Source organism: Alternaria triticimaculans, assembly GCF_023758025.1.
Source record: "Alternaria triticimaculans strain BMP 0046 chromosome Unknown scaffold_12, whole genome shotgun sequence".
In the NCBI taxonomy this organism is placed as follows: domain Eukaryota; kingdom Fungi; phylum Ascomycota; class Dothideomycetes; order Pleosporales; family Pleosporaceae; genus Alternaria; species Alternaria triticimaculans.
This window is the reverse complement of record NW_026055969.1, coordinates 250,106-262,271: the sequence shown is the minus strand read 5'-3', so window position 1 is coordinate 262,271 and position 12,166 is coordinate 250,106. Positions and strand designations below refer to the sequence as shown.

Below are 12,166 nucleotides of genomic sequence, written 5' to 3'. Positions count from 1 at the left end.
TTGAAGCCGATAAGCCACGCGAATGTAGCTCACACATGCTATCCGCGCGCAGCTTAGAGCGGAAGCCCGCGGACAAGAGATTGTCGAAAGACTTGGCGCATGCGCAATAAACTGTCACTTGACTATCTAGTGATGTGCGATCCTCAGTGTTGTTCATCTCATGATGATCGTCGACGCTTCAACAAGTGCCCGCGATCGTGGGGTCCACTAGCGACGCTCGGCATTCACCTTGCAGCATGCGTAGAAGATATTTGAACATTACAACATTATATTATTAGCGACTCAGAACGTCGTCTTAATTAAATATGGTGAGAATATCGGTAGAGTTAGAGTACTCGGGCTGACATTCCTCAGTAAATCCGCCAAACATGTCGGCGCGCTCTTGAACAAAATCCTGGAACGCGCTCTTGGAGCAACTCTCTCCAGGGCCATCAGCACAAGCCAGCGGCTGCGGGTCTTTGTTGACGAGGACGCGGATGTACTCGTCAGCGGCGAATCCGTAACTGTCGCATGACATCTTCTCAACAGCAATGTTGGACAAGAAGGGTAGGATCCTCGATGATCTCCACGCTCTCGCATGGTTGGGCCTGTCGAGGGGCATTGTGATGTTTGGGTTGTTTACTCCGGTATTAGCGGAGTTGTTGAACAGACCCATAGCAACTACGACGGTAGGAGGCAACTCGCGGTGTGTGAAAGAGACGTAGAGATCCTGGTCAGCCTCGTCCGCGAGCAACTCGACGGCGGTAGCGTTGAGCCAGGGAAGGCCAAGAGCACCCGACAGCTCGGGGCTTCCATAGCCGGTGTTGTAGAAGTACATGATATCGTTCATGTACTCGAAGGAGAGCCACTCGTCCTGGGAGAAAAGGTCGAGCGAACAGAAGGGGGAAGAGCCACGAATGACTGTCTCGTATCCGCACAGCTGCTGCATGCCTACAATGTCCGACTTGGTGAAGTTGAAGGCAGGGGCGTATGCATTCAAACGTTCGACGATGGGCTTGGTGTACGTTTCTTGGTATTGCTGGAAGAGTATTGTTAGTTGGAGTTATGTTGTCTTGGTGAGTTTACGTACAGATGACTGCTCGCTACCATATGAAGAGCTGTACTTGGGGCAACCCTTGTATGGTGTCAGGGAGTCTGCACCTCGAGCAGCATCCTCGCGGACGGAAACGCGCTCGGTGCCGTTGCTCTCAGCCACAAGGCCGTCGATGAAGGAGGATGCACTGAGCTCGGTCCTCTCGGCCGTTGATGTCCATACGCGCTCAGGGTCCTTGAAAGAAGGGTAACGCAGACGGACATCGACACCCAGCTTGTACGATTGCAGTCTTCCGACCGAGGTGAGATCCTCTAGCTCCTCGTCGCTAATGGGTGTCTGCCATTTGGACAGGAACGACAGGGGTCCCGCGCTGCGCCAGTCGGCCGTCGTGTTCTTCAGCTTGTCGGTGAAGGGCTCAATGTACTCCTCATAGTCAAAGTCGTTGGCGTAGATGGCGGCATGGCGAATGAGGTACGACGCGCGCGTTACGTTGCAGCCCTGTGGCGGCTTGGGGTCGAGGCGCGGGTCCTCGAAGTACGGGGCAATGCCGGCAAGATGCTGCAGAGGGTCGAACGAGTAGGCGGCCTGTGCCGTGGCTGCATTAGCAATTGCGAGGATGGAAACGAGGGCCGACTGCATGGTGGGCAATGTAGGCTAGAGCGCGAGCCGTACCTAGGAAAGTTGGGATACATGATCGCCTTTAAGCTCTGCCCCAGGCTGCGCAAACGATGTCATTGTCCGGATCCAGCGTGCCGTACGCTGTGGAGAAAGCCGAAAGCAGGTCGTGCTCGACCACAACCGACGGGATATGACGATGTTTGCCAGGTACCTGCCAAGGCAGCGGTTGCGCATTGACCTCACCAGCCACGTCAGCCACCATCTCACATCTTCCGGCTCCTCAATGGGTGGATACGGTGAAAATAAAAACAATCAAATAACCAGGGGTATTGGGTAGCCAACTCGCTTCTAGCGTTACACAGTCTCGTCATACACCGTCTCGTCACACCACGTTCGCCCGTCTCTGCAGCGTCTGCACTTTGAGTTCCAATACTTGGCAATCATTCTCCTTGCGGTGTAGATCTCTCATGAGTCCCTCCTTCTCCGACCGGAGAGCCTGCAGCTTGCCTCCGATGCTCTCGCGGTAGGTGGCATGTTCCTCCAGCAGGGCTTCGATTCGGTACCAGTCCATCTGCCCGCTTCCTCCCGAAGCACCCTGGGACCGTAGCCGCTCGAGCTCAGCGTCTTTGGCCCTGATTTTGGATTCAAGATCAGCAACGGTCCCTTTCCACGCTTGGTGAGCGGTCGATCGGTTTAGATCGTCGATGCTGCCACCTCGCGGCGCCCCTAATTGCGCGACAAGATCAGAGTTTCGCTTTTCCAGTTCGAGAGCTCGCTGCTCGAGAGCTGCCACCTTGGCCGCAGTGAAGAGGTCGGTTGTGTCGCGCCGTTCGAGGAAGCTGCCTGGACGTCCCCGGCTTGGACTGCTACGTCCGGTCTGTGCATGCAATCGCTCCACCTCTCTTGTCTTTTCCGCAAGCTTGCTCCGTACAATCTGCACGTTGATGAGATCTTCGTCGCGCAGCTTTTTGGTCGCGTCCAGTTCGCGTCGACAGCTAGCTAGCAGTCCCTGTATCGACATGTTAGTGAATGTCTTGCGCTAATCCATCGTCTTCACACTTACACGAATCTTAATGTTGTTCTCTACATCTTCGTCTCGAAGGGCCCAGATGGCGTCGTGTCGCTTCCACCATGTCTTCTTCTCGTCTTCCAACGCTTTCAGACGCGCCATCGTCTGCTCGTACTCTTCAGGCTTGACTGATATGACAGGATTCGATTGTTCGATGTAGACAAGCTTGGACATTAGGGCGGCAAGTTGCGACTCCAGAGGACCAGGGACATGCGGTGCGGGTGCTGGAGATACCGGCTCCTGGCCTGTGAGGCTCATCTTCGTGGCTGAAGGCGCCAATGACTTCTTCGATGGATAGGGGACGTCCTCCTCGTTGCCGTCCAGGGTAGAAGATCGCGATGTTGCATCGTCGTCCACCGGTCGCTCAACAAAGGTTCGCTGATCTTGATATTGCGGTTTGCTCGCGTGGACTGTGTGTACGACATCGTTTGCCTTCTTCTGAGAGAACAACGGTGCTGTGGGGTTAGGTTGTTGCTGTTGTCGTTGCATTTGCGCCATGGCTGACATGGAGGTGTCTTGTGGACGACGGGAGTATTGTTGTGGCTGTGGCTGTTCGTCCTCTGAACCCAGGTCAGAGTAATTGTCTGACTCGTAATTCGTCGGTCGTCTCTGCATTTGAGGTGAACTCATCGAAACGGGGCGACTTCCTGATTGAAAGGACGCGATAGAATGGACAGATGGTGTGCGTTTCGCTCCTGGAGTTACGCGGTTTGGTGCCCACATCTTATGCTGGGGTTGAAGTCGGAAGGGTACTGTTGCGCAATGTCTGCGTGTATGGCGAACCGGGACAATCGAACGAAGAAGCTGAGCTCAGCTAGATCTCTTAGTAATTAAGATGAATTTGATATCTGTCGAAAAGTCGAGGTTCAAGACAACCTCTATGTAGTCCATCGTGGATTCGCGGTCATGCTATGAAACGATGCTGAGACGCAGGGGTCAGGACACAGAGATCTGCGACACAGACAGATGAACGACAGCCGTATCAGCCTGAGATTGCCTTTGAGCCTTGGACTGCACAATTCCGACTTGGTACAACACCTCGAGTCCGTACTTTTGAAAAGGCTCCACTTGGAGCCCCATCTCACCATGGTGTAACACCAAATTCTACGCGAGTCATGGCGCCGTTTGCCGATAGTTCAGACTAGAGCAGACCCGGCGCTACGGATGCTGGTCTGAAACACTTCAAGCCGCGATCTTGTATCAACACTACCGGTTATCACATCCTGTCTAACACGTATTCGTGCCCTCGTGCAATAGATGCCTCAGCCAAGCTGTAGGCATACATTTCTGATGAGATTACGGACTTGTGCGTGCACCATGTCAAGCAGGGCATCTTCGATATTGAATGGAGCTGTGCTACACCGGGGTGCCGACGAATATATACTGTCTTATCACATATCGTAGCGGTCCGTTTCGTGGTGAGCAGGCCTGTATATGAAGTAGTCAAAAGACGCCACCTTCTCTGTGCCGTTGCAATCAGATGCCGCCATACCCACAAATGCGCCCGTGAAGCTTCCATGTCTGTGTTTGCAAAGTCAGCATGCATCATCATGTAATTGATAGAGGAAGGTAACTCACGCTTGATGACCACCACACTCATCACTCAGGATCGAAGCATCATAGACCGGTCCAATCTCTGTCAGATCCTTTTGTCCCTCTAGCGCATAGCTAAACTGGAGTTTTCTACCCCGAATGCTCAGCGCCAATCGTACCTTGCCCTCTTGTGGGAGTGACACCGGCTCCGCGAGCGGGAGTTTCAAATTGCCGTCCGGCCACGAAGCTTCCGAGCTCAAGATGAGCAGTTCGCGCTTACCATCAGAGTCGGCCGTGACGGTCAAGTAGAAGAAGTTGAAGCGGCAGTAGTAGGCAGTCAGGCCTGCGAATGTGCGTTCGTCGTCTGGGCTGAAGCTAACGACTGTCTCGGCATCATACGAGAAATGCGTTTGACGGCGTGCAACAAGGGCTTGTTCGAACCAGGATCCAACGGCCTCGCGCCCAATGAGTTGCAGAGCACCATCTTTGACGTCGAAGATGCGCTCTGGCTCCGGGGTGCGGAGCCACTGGAAGTCTTTGTGAAGACCATCTTTGCTGTTGAATTCGTAGCGCTGCTCGGCCCAGTATGCGGTGTCGTCGCGCGCTGCCGGCAGTTCAACATGAAGAGATGGAACGGGCCCATTCTTGACATATAGCCAATCATCTTTATCCCAGTAAGCCTCTTGAATGGCGCATTCACGCCCAAGAACACAGCGACGGAATTGTGTTGTAGGGCGGCCAGCCAGATGGACAATGTACGTCTTGCCGTCCGGAGTGTCGACTATATCTCCATGGCCCGCCCTTTGTAGCGAAGCTAGCGGCGCGTCTTTGGAAGTAATTATGTGCTTTTGAGGGTGCAGTTCGTATGGACCCCAGATATCGCGGGATCGTGCCAAGGTACAGGCGTGTTCATATGCTGTGCCGCCCTCAGCAGTCAACAAGTAGTACCACCCGTTCCGCTTGTACAGATGTGGGCCTTCTACCAGTGCTAAGTCGCTACCGGGGAAGATAGTCTTCCACGGGCCAACAAGTTTCTTCGTTTTAGGATCCCATTCCTGCATTCTGATTCCCTAAAAGTAGATCCATGAGCTCAGTATCTGCTGCAACGACTTGCCGCCGGAGGAGATTTACTTACAACGAAGAACTGCTTACGTCTTCGGTGGTCTTGCAGCATATTTATGAAGTACTTCTTGCCATCGTCATCATGGTACAGTGAAGGATCGAATCCTGAGTGGTTGATGTAAATGGGGTCAGACCACGGACCCTCGATGCGATCAGCAGTGACGATGTAGTTGGGCGTGTCTTTGAAGGAGCCATCCTTGCGTTTGACGTCTGTGTACACCAACCAGAACTTGCTGCCGTCATGTGTGAGACAAGGTGCCCATACACCTAAAGTCTGTCAGAAATGCGCGGATACATTCAATTCTGATCGAATACGTACCGCAACTATCGGGGTCACCGCGCATGTCCAATTGACTCTTCCTGCTCAGTGGGCGTGTGACAAGCTCCCAGTTGGCGAGATCCGTGGAGTGGTGTATTTGCACTCCTGGAAACCACTCAAAAGTGGATGTTGCAATGTAGTACTAATTTGACACAATTAGTATGTGCCATGGCCTACTTCTAAGGTCTGAGGTTCAACAATCCCCAGATCACATCGAAAAATCCCAACAGTGGCTTTCATGGTAGTCCCGCAGTCGAAATCGGGGAGTTGTAGAAACTGTAATACTCACTATGGTACTCTGGTTAGCTCATTCTCTCAAGTTGAACATTACAATATCTTACCGTCATTTCCAACACGCAAGACCGATGGGTCCGCGTTGAAACCTGGAAGAATGGGATTACGAACTAGCGGCATGATGGTGGGTTAGACGTTATGTGTATTGTTTGCGATACTCTCGCATGACAGCTCAGCTATATACGGTGCTTCTCATCGAAGATATCGGCGACTGCCCGCAATGAATTAGCCGGCTGCGAACCGCCTCTTTTGCCGGCGCCTACTTGGCCAACAGCTGACGATACAGTGTTCTCAACCCCGCGCCTGGCCCGACATGCAACATCACGCCGAAGGAAGCGAAAACTGGAGCGGATAGACGCGCACCTCCGATTATGATGACGCAAGGCACTGTCATGTAGGATGTAACGAAACGCATAGCTAACAACTTCAAAGCCAATGATGTGAATTGTCAATGTGTAGAGTCAAGGCCTGATGGTACACATAGTTTGGCCATCAGGCAGTTCAGCATGAGCTAGATTACTTGCAATGATGTTACCAAATCCAAACAGGGAGGTGCTCCACGCATCCCAGGTTATGAATTATCCAGTATCCACATGCGGCTCACTTGACATACAGTCTAGCGAGCACCGAGTATCTCTAACCCGTGCGGTATATACGGGAATCGGGGTTTGTTATCCCGACATGAGCGCTAATCCTCACAACGCCGCGCCCGCACTTCCCACATGGCAAAGGCTTCACGACTCGTGTAGCCCTTCTAGTCTTGGTCCTCTGACACACCTTCGTTACCCACTTCCGGTCTTTCTGAGTCTTGGTTATTGGTAGAATCGTTACTTGGTGCCTCATCCACGTTCGACGAAGCGACGACACCCGCGGGAGGAACGAAAGTATCGCCTTCATCCGTGTCTAATTGCATCAGGAAAGTCTCCCAAATCTCGATGAGCTAGTACGCCAGTCAGTAAACCGGAATATTAGATGTGGTAGGTGAACTTACTTCCTTCTGTGCTTCTACAGCACTCTCTAAGAAGGTTTCCACGCCTGACTTGAAGTCTTCGACCTTTTCTCTCTCAAAGCGCTCTAGCTCACTGCGCATCAGACGACCCATATCGTCGAAAAGCAGCCTTGCTTGGTGGACCTTGCGTTCGGCATCTGCAACGTCGGCGCTGAGCTGGTTCAGACGGTCTTGCTGTGATCTGCCTTGCCTCAAGAGCTTGTCCTGATTGGTTTTCCGTTTCTGTAGCTCCTGTTCGGCAGAATGCCAGGAATGGTAGGCCTTCTGTCGCTGCTGGAACGCGGTCTTTACGGAGCCTATCAAACGAATGTACTCGTCTATTACGATGCCCATGGTGAGAATGTCTTGTTGGGCTTGGCGCTCGTAAAGCTCTCGAATGCGAATCTGGATATCGGATAGGCTATCAAGCGGACCGGACAGAGATGGTGATAACTCGACAGCAGACAAAGAATGCAGAGAAGCCGAGAAGTCGCCACACGCCTCAGCTAGACCTTTCCGCTGTGTGACTACAGAGTCAGTAGCCTTGAGAAGAGCTTTGAGCTGTGCTTCTAGAGCATCGAGGTAGATTCTGCGGTCGTGGAACCACTATGGTACCGTTAGTATAGTGACTAATCTTGAGAAACGTTGTACGTACGTCGTCGTGTTCAACGAATTTACCACTGCTGCCAGAGAGCATAGAGCCGAACATGCCCTTGCTTTCGCTTATGCCGGGATCTTTGCGCTCCTTGTTCTTGATGTCCATGTTGAAGGCTTCGCTTTCGAGGAACAGCTTCAAGTCACTGTCGTGTTGCAATACTGGATGCGCAGCCGCCTTGTTAAGCATACGCTCCAGAGCGGAGCGTCGCGACTCAACAAAATCGGCTTCGAAGCGCCCAACGGCCTGTTTCTCCGGTGGTGGAGGGATAATGACTCCGGGGTTGTTGTTATGCAGTTGTGTGTATAGCCAGAGGAAGTCACGGTAGCGGCGCGAGACGGTAAATTCGGGGTTGCGGTAGCCTTTGGACGTCGTCTTGGTAGTAACAGAGTATTCTGTGTGCGAGCTCGTGAGGTCACCGACTTTGTGAGGGTCGCCGACCGAGATGGCAAAGGACGGCTTTGCGGCCTGCTCAACGCTGACGCTTGGCTGTGTCTGGCGCTGCGGTGCGGCATTCGAAGGAGCCTGTACTGGGGGCGGTACTCTGGCTCCTTGAGAAGAGCGTAGCTGCGCGTCGTCGTCATCAAGGTCGACCGAATCCATCATGCCGCGCAGCGAAGGCGTGGAGGCGTCGGGGGCGGCCCGAGTGGTGCGCGACGCAGCAGCTTCCTTCTGAGGCGGCGCTGGAGGAGCAACCTCAGGGCCTGCGGACGGCGAGGGAGCACCCAGAGGGCCCAGCGGGTCATCAACAGCCTCAAGCTTGGTGGATTGCAGGCCATACTGTCGCCGCCGGGGGCCGCGTCCTGCGGGCGAGCGCGGGGCCGCGGAGGCTGTAGGGGCAGCATCGGTCGCTGGCTTGGATGAGGTCGTGGAAGATTCGGCGTCCAGGCTGTCGTTCTGCTCTACCTTGTGAGTACTCGGCGCAGGGCTCGACCGTGAGGGCACATCTGGAGGCTTGTCAGCTGTGCGCAGTGTCGTCGGCAGGACAAGAGACACGTACCTCCCCACGGAGAGCTCCCTTCATCTCCAAGGTCCATTGGCGCAATGATTGGGTGTGTGTGGGCGTGATGGTAGTGGAAGTCGCAGGTGCCGTGGGAAGCCTACGGTATGGCCATGGCAGCTATGCATTGGCGCTGGGGTTGGCTACACGGCTATGACATACAGGGTCCACTAGTCGCAATCCCCATCACCTCACAACATGTGCATCATTTCGCCGTCTTTCTTTCTATCAGCCCCCGACGTTTGCATTTATTACAGATTACTACCCAGGCTCACTTTCCCATGTTCACAGGTATAGCCGACTTTGCCGTCTTCAGACCCCAGCCTCATCACCCCCCTCGTCTGCCCTAATCGTTTCCCAAGATGGACGACCCAGCTCTCGACAAAGACCTTTGTGCCCTCAGCGGCAGGCCTGAGGTAGGTCGTGTTCACTATGCCGAGTTAGCACATTCCATATTCCAACCTCTTGGATGCTTCAAGAGTGCACTTACAGTTACGTGAGACATGTCCACCATCCCAGAACCCTTCGCGGATACAAGGCGTAATGGCCATGGAAGTCGTAATGTCAAAGATCAAAGCCACGGCTCCGCCATGAAGCATACCACCAGCGTTGCACAGCTGCTTAGGTACCGTGAAGCTCATGACGTTGCGCGACTCGTGAGGATTGCTGCTTGTCGGCGCATAGGTAACCGATTCGACCTTGAGTTCTCGCGCAAGAATAGCATCGTGGCCCTACAGATATGGCATTAGAGCAGCGTGATGGACTCAACAAGGTAACATGCATCGTAATCACTGTCGCGTATGGCCTCAAACCATTGCGATACTTTCTGGAATGGCGACAAATCCTCCTCGTCGCCTCCTGCGGCCCCTCTTGCGCCTTCCTTGTTTGCAAATCTACTCATATTCGAGCGTCGTGAATGGAAAGAGACATGACGCTGATGGAGCAGTGTCAATGATGCGAGATGCATGCGGGCGGGACCTCGGTATCTCCAACAGCGCTAACTACTTCGAGCCGCTGCATCCGAAAATATGGTAGATAGACCAAAAGTTCCATCCCACGCGCCCTGAGCCCACCTGTCGAAGCAACGTCTAGCCATGGACCCGTCCGGACTCTTCCGCCAGCTGCTACGCATGCCCGTAGGCCACCGCACCGCCCTACTCGCGCCTACGCGTCCAAATGCGCGCGCTTTCGCCATGTTCGCACCCCCGCTGTCGCACCCACGCTTCATGTCCCTCCCGCGCATTGTGCAGCCGAGCTTCTGGGCCTCTCTGATACCCACACCACTCAAGACGCGCTCTGAGAGACCTAGGCGCAAAGACTGGAACCCCGCTACCCCGTACATCATTCTTGGATTGCTCGTTGGCAGCCAGGCTATCCAGATATTATGGTTGAAGCAGGAGAGGACACACAACCTTCGCAAAGCCGAAGCGAAGATTGGGGTATTGAAAGAGGTCATTGAGCGCGTACAGAGAGGGGAAGACGTCTCTGTAGAAGCGGTTTTGGGAACGGGCAATGAGGCCGACGAAAGAGAATGGGCTGAGGGTAAGCCGACACTCGAGATTGCGGCATGATTAGAGACAGTCTGAAAGCTGACATGTCATAGTTCTGAAGGATATCCAGGACGAGGAGGCTCTTTTCCAAAGTAAGAAGAGGAGGAAGGCACAGAAAGATGCTGCTATCCAAGAGGCTACTCAATCACCAGATAAGGACCAACAAAAGACACCGAGTACCAAGTTCACGAAACAAGAAGTAGAAAGCGTTGGAGGTGTGAAGTTCTACTGAGCTTGAAAAAGGCCACGTGATATGGAAGTCGATATCGAACGGACATCTAAGCCTCTTGTGCGGACCAGCCGCTCAAGCAGAGAGCTCAAAAAGAATGGATCGAAAAACAGCGAAGATCTGGCATCCATCGCCGCCACCATCACCATCAAACCTCATCACCACTTCGCTCCTCGCCTTCGCTTTCCTCTTCTTCGTCCTCGCCATGCTCTTCGTCAGACTCCTCGCTATCTGTCTCAACCGTGTACCCAGCCTTCAACATCTTCGTCACAACCTTCAACCTCTTTCCACGCTTTCCGTTGCCACTGTTGTTCGAGTGTTTGGTGGAGCCCCTCGCCTCGGGGTTGTCGCACAAGAGCGCAAGAGTAAGACCTCCACGCAAGGCATCATCGCACGCCGCCTTCACGTGCTTCAACAGGAAACAGATACGGGCCAAGCGCCTCTCCGCGCTCCCCTCGCTGACATCGGTGAGCTTACCGCGAACCACCTTCTTGTGGTAGACATTGGGGCGAACCCAGCCTCGCGTGTGTACGGCGACGGCCTCGTCGAAGACGTGGTGAGCCGTAGCCTCGATGTCCGCGGGATCGTACACCGCCTGTTTCTCAAAGCGAACGAGCTTGGTCGATTTCCCGCTGTCGCGGACGTCGGAGACGTCGATGATGGAGTCGTAGATACGGCGTACCCAGTACATGCCTAGAAAAAGATCTGATTAGTTCATGTTGGAACAGTAATGAATATGCTGTGACTTACGTCCATACTTCTTGACGCGCTCGACATCTGGTGCTGGACCCTTCTTTGGAACGCGGGCGCGCTTGCGGTATGCTCTAGCGGCTGCGCCGGTCTTGAAGCGCCCGCTAAATGCTGGATAGATGGGCTGTGGATCCGACGGATCAGGCTCAGGAGCGTCGAATTCGATGGGAATAATCTCATATCCATCCTCATCTACCTCGGGCTCCCATGGAATGGGTAAGTAGTTGTCCTCGGTGAGAGCTCCCTCAGGGACCGGAGCACGTGGCTTGGCCGGCTGGAATCCAAAAGAGCGCATCAGATCCTGGTATACGGCGTTCTTCTTCTTCGCGGACAAGGCGGCGACAGCCTTAACCTGTTGAGCTGGACTGAGTTCTCCAGAGTGAAAGCGTGCACAGAACTCCTCAAAGTTGAACTCGGCATCGGAACTGATGTACTTTGGAACTTGCGGCTTCTCGTTGCAAGCTTGTGCAGTGTGCTCCTCGATGGTAGATACGCAGCCTCCATCTTGAGTCTGAGTCGAAGCAAGCGTATGCTGTAGGGATAGCTCCGAGTTGGTGGCAGTGAAGTCGGCGTTGTCTTGGTTGCCGGTGAACTCGTTGCTGTCGAACAGGCCGTGGTCAAAGTCCATGTTTCCAATGTCGAAGTCGAGGTTGTTGGTGGATGCTGTTGCAAGTGTAGCGAAGGCATCGTGGACGGCACCGTGATCGTTGGCCAAGTCGTTGGCCTGATCGTTGCGGCCGAGATCTTGGTGTTGAGCGAAGTCGGCGTCAAACTGGAAACCAGAAAGATCACCCAAGCCGTCGTCTTGTTGATGAAGACCGGAATCAATGGACTGGAAGGGGTTGAAGGCAGGTAGCTCGGGACTGCCGTTGACAGGCAAGTCAGGGGGACCGACAAAGGCGTCGCAGACAGCATTGAACGAGTCCGAGTGCTCTGAGCGAGGAGCAGGCGAGTTTGAAGTCAGGTTTCCAGGTGCGTTGATAGGTGCGTCGACAGGCATATCAGG

At 53.9% G+C, this 12,166-nt stretch overlaps 5 protein-coding genes across 5 annotated transcripts; 1 reads left to right on the top strand and 4 right to left on the bottom strand.

Moving 5' to 3' along the window:
- Positions 1 to 295: 295 nt before the first annotated feature.
- Positions 296 to 1,672, bottom strand: J4E78_007612 (uncharacterized protein; the record flags this gene model as incomplete). Its single annotated transcript, XM_049368217.1, has 2 exons — positions 296 to 1,018; positions 1,070 to 1,672. The coding sequence occupies 2 exons, from the start codon at positions 1,670 to 1,672 to the stop codon at positions 296 to 298; spliced, it is 1,326 nt and encodes a 441-aa protein (XP_049219871.1).
- Positions 1,673 to 2,033: 361 nt separating this feature from the next.
- On the bottom strand, positions 2,034 to 3,218 carry J4E78_007611 (uncharacterized protein; the record flags this gene model as incomplete). Its single annotated transcript, XM_049368216.1, has 2 exons — positions 2,034 to 2,660; positions 2,715 to 3,218. The coding sequence occupies 2 exons, from the start codon at positions 3,216 to 3,218 to the stop codon at positions 2,034 to 2,036; spliced, it is 1,131 nt and encodes a 376-aa protein (XP_049219870.1).
- Positions 3,219 to 4,294: 1,076 nt separating this feature from the next.
- J4E78_007610 (uncharacterized protein) lies at positions 4,295 to 8,914 on the bottom strand (the record flags this gene model as incomplete). The annotated part of the gene is made up of 8 exons (XM_049368215.1): positions 4,295 to 5,323; positions 5,389 to 5,642; positions 5,695 to 5,836; positions 6,779 to 6,928; positions 6,980 to 7,582; positions 7,632 to 8,585; positions 8,632 to 8,731; positions 8,907 to 8,914. The coding sequence occupies 8 exons, from the start codon at positions 8,912 to 8,914 to the stop codon at positions 4,295 to 4,297; spliced, it is 3,240 nt and encodes a 1,079-aa protein (XP_049219869.1).
- An 811-nt stretch (positions 8,915 to 9,725) lies between these two features.
- On the top strand, positions 9,726 to 10,413 carry J4E78_007609 (uncharacterized protein; the record flags this gene model as incomplete). The annotated part of the gene is made up of 2 exons (XM_049368214.1): positions 9,726 to 10,173; positions 10,235 to 10,413. 2 exons carry the CDS (start codon positions 9,726 to 9,728, stop codon positions 10,411 to 10,413), a joined length of 627 nt encoding a protein of 208 aa, XP_049219868.1.
- Positions 10,414 to 10,558: 145 nt separating this feature from the next.
- J4E78_007608 (uncharacterized protein) lies at positions 10,559 to 12,160 on the bottom strand (the record flags this gene model as incomplete). The annotated part of the gene is made up of 2 exons (XM_049368213.1): positions 10,559 to 11,103; positions 11,161 to 12,160. 2 exons carry the CDS (start codon positions 12,158 to 12,160, stop codon positions 10,559 to 10,561), a joined length of 1,545 nt encoding a protein of 514 aa, XP_049219867.1.
- Positions 12,161 to 12,166: the final 6 nt, after the last annotated feature.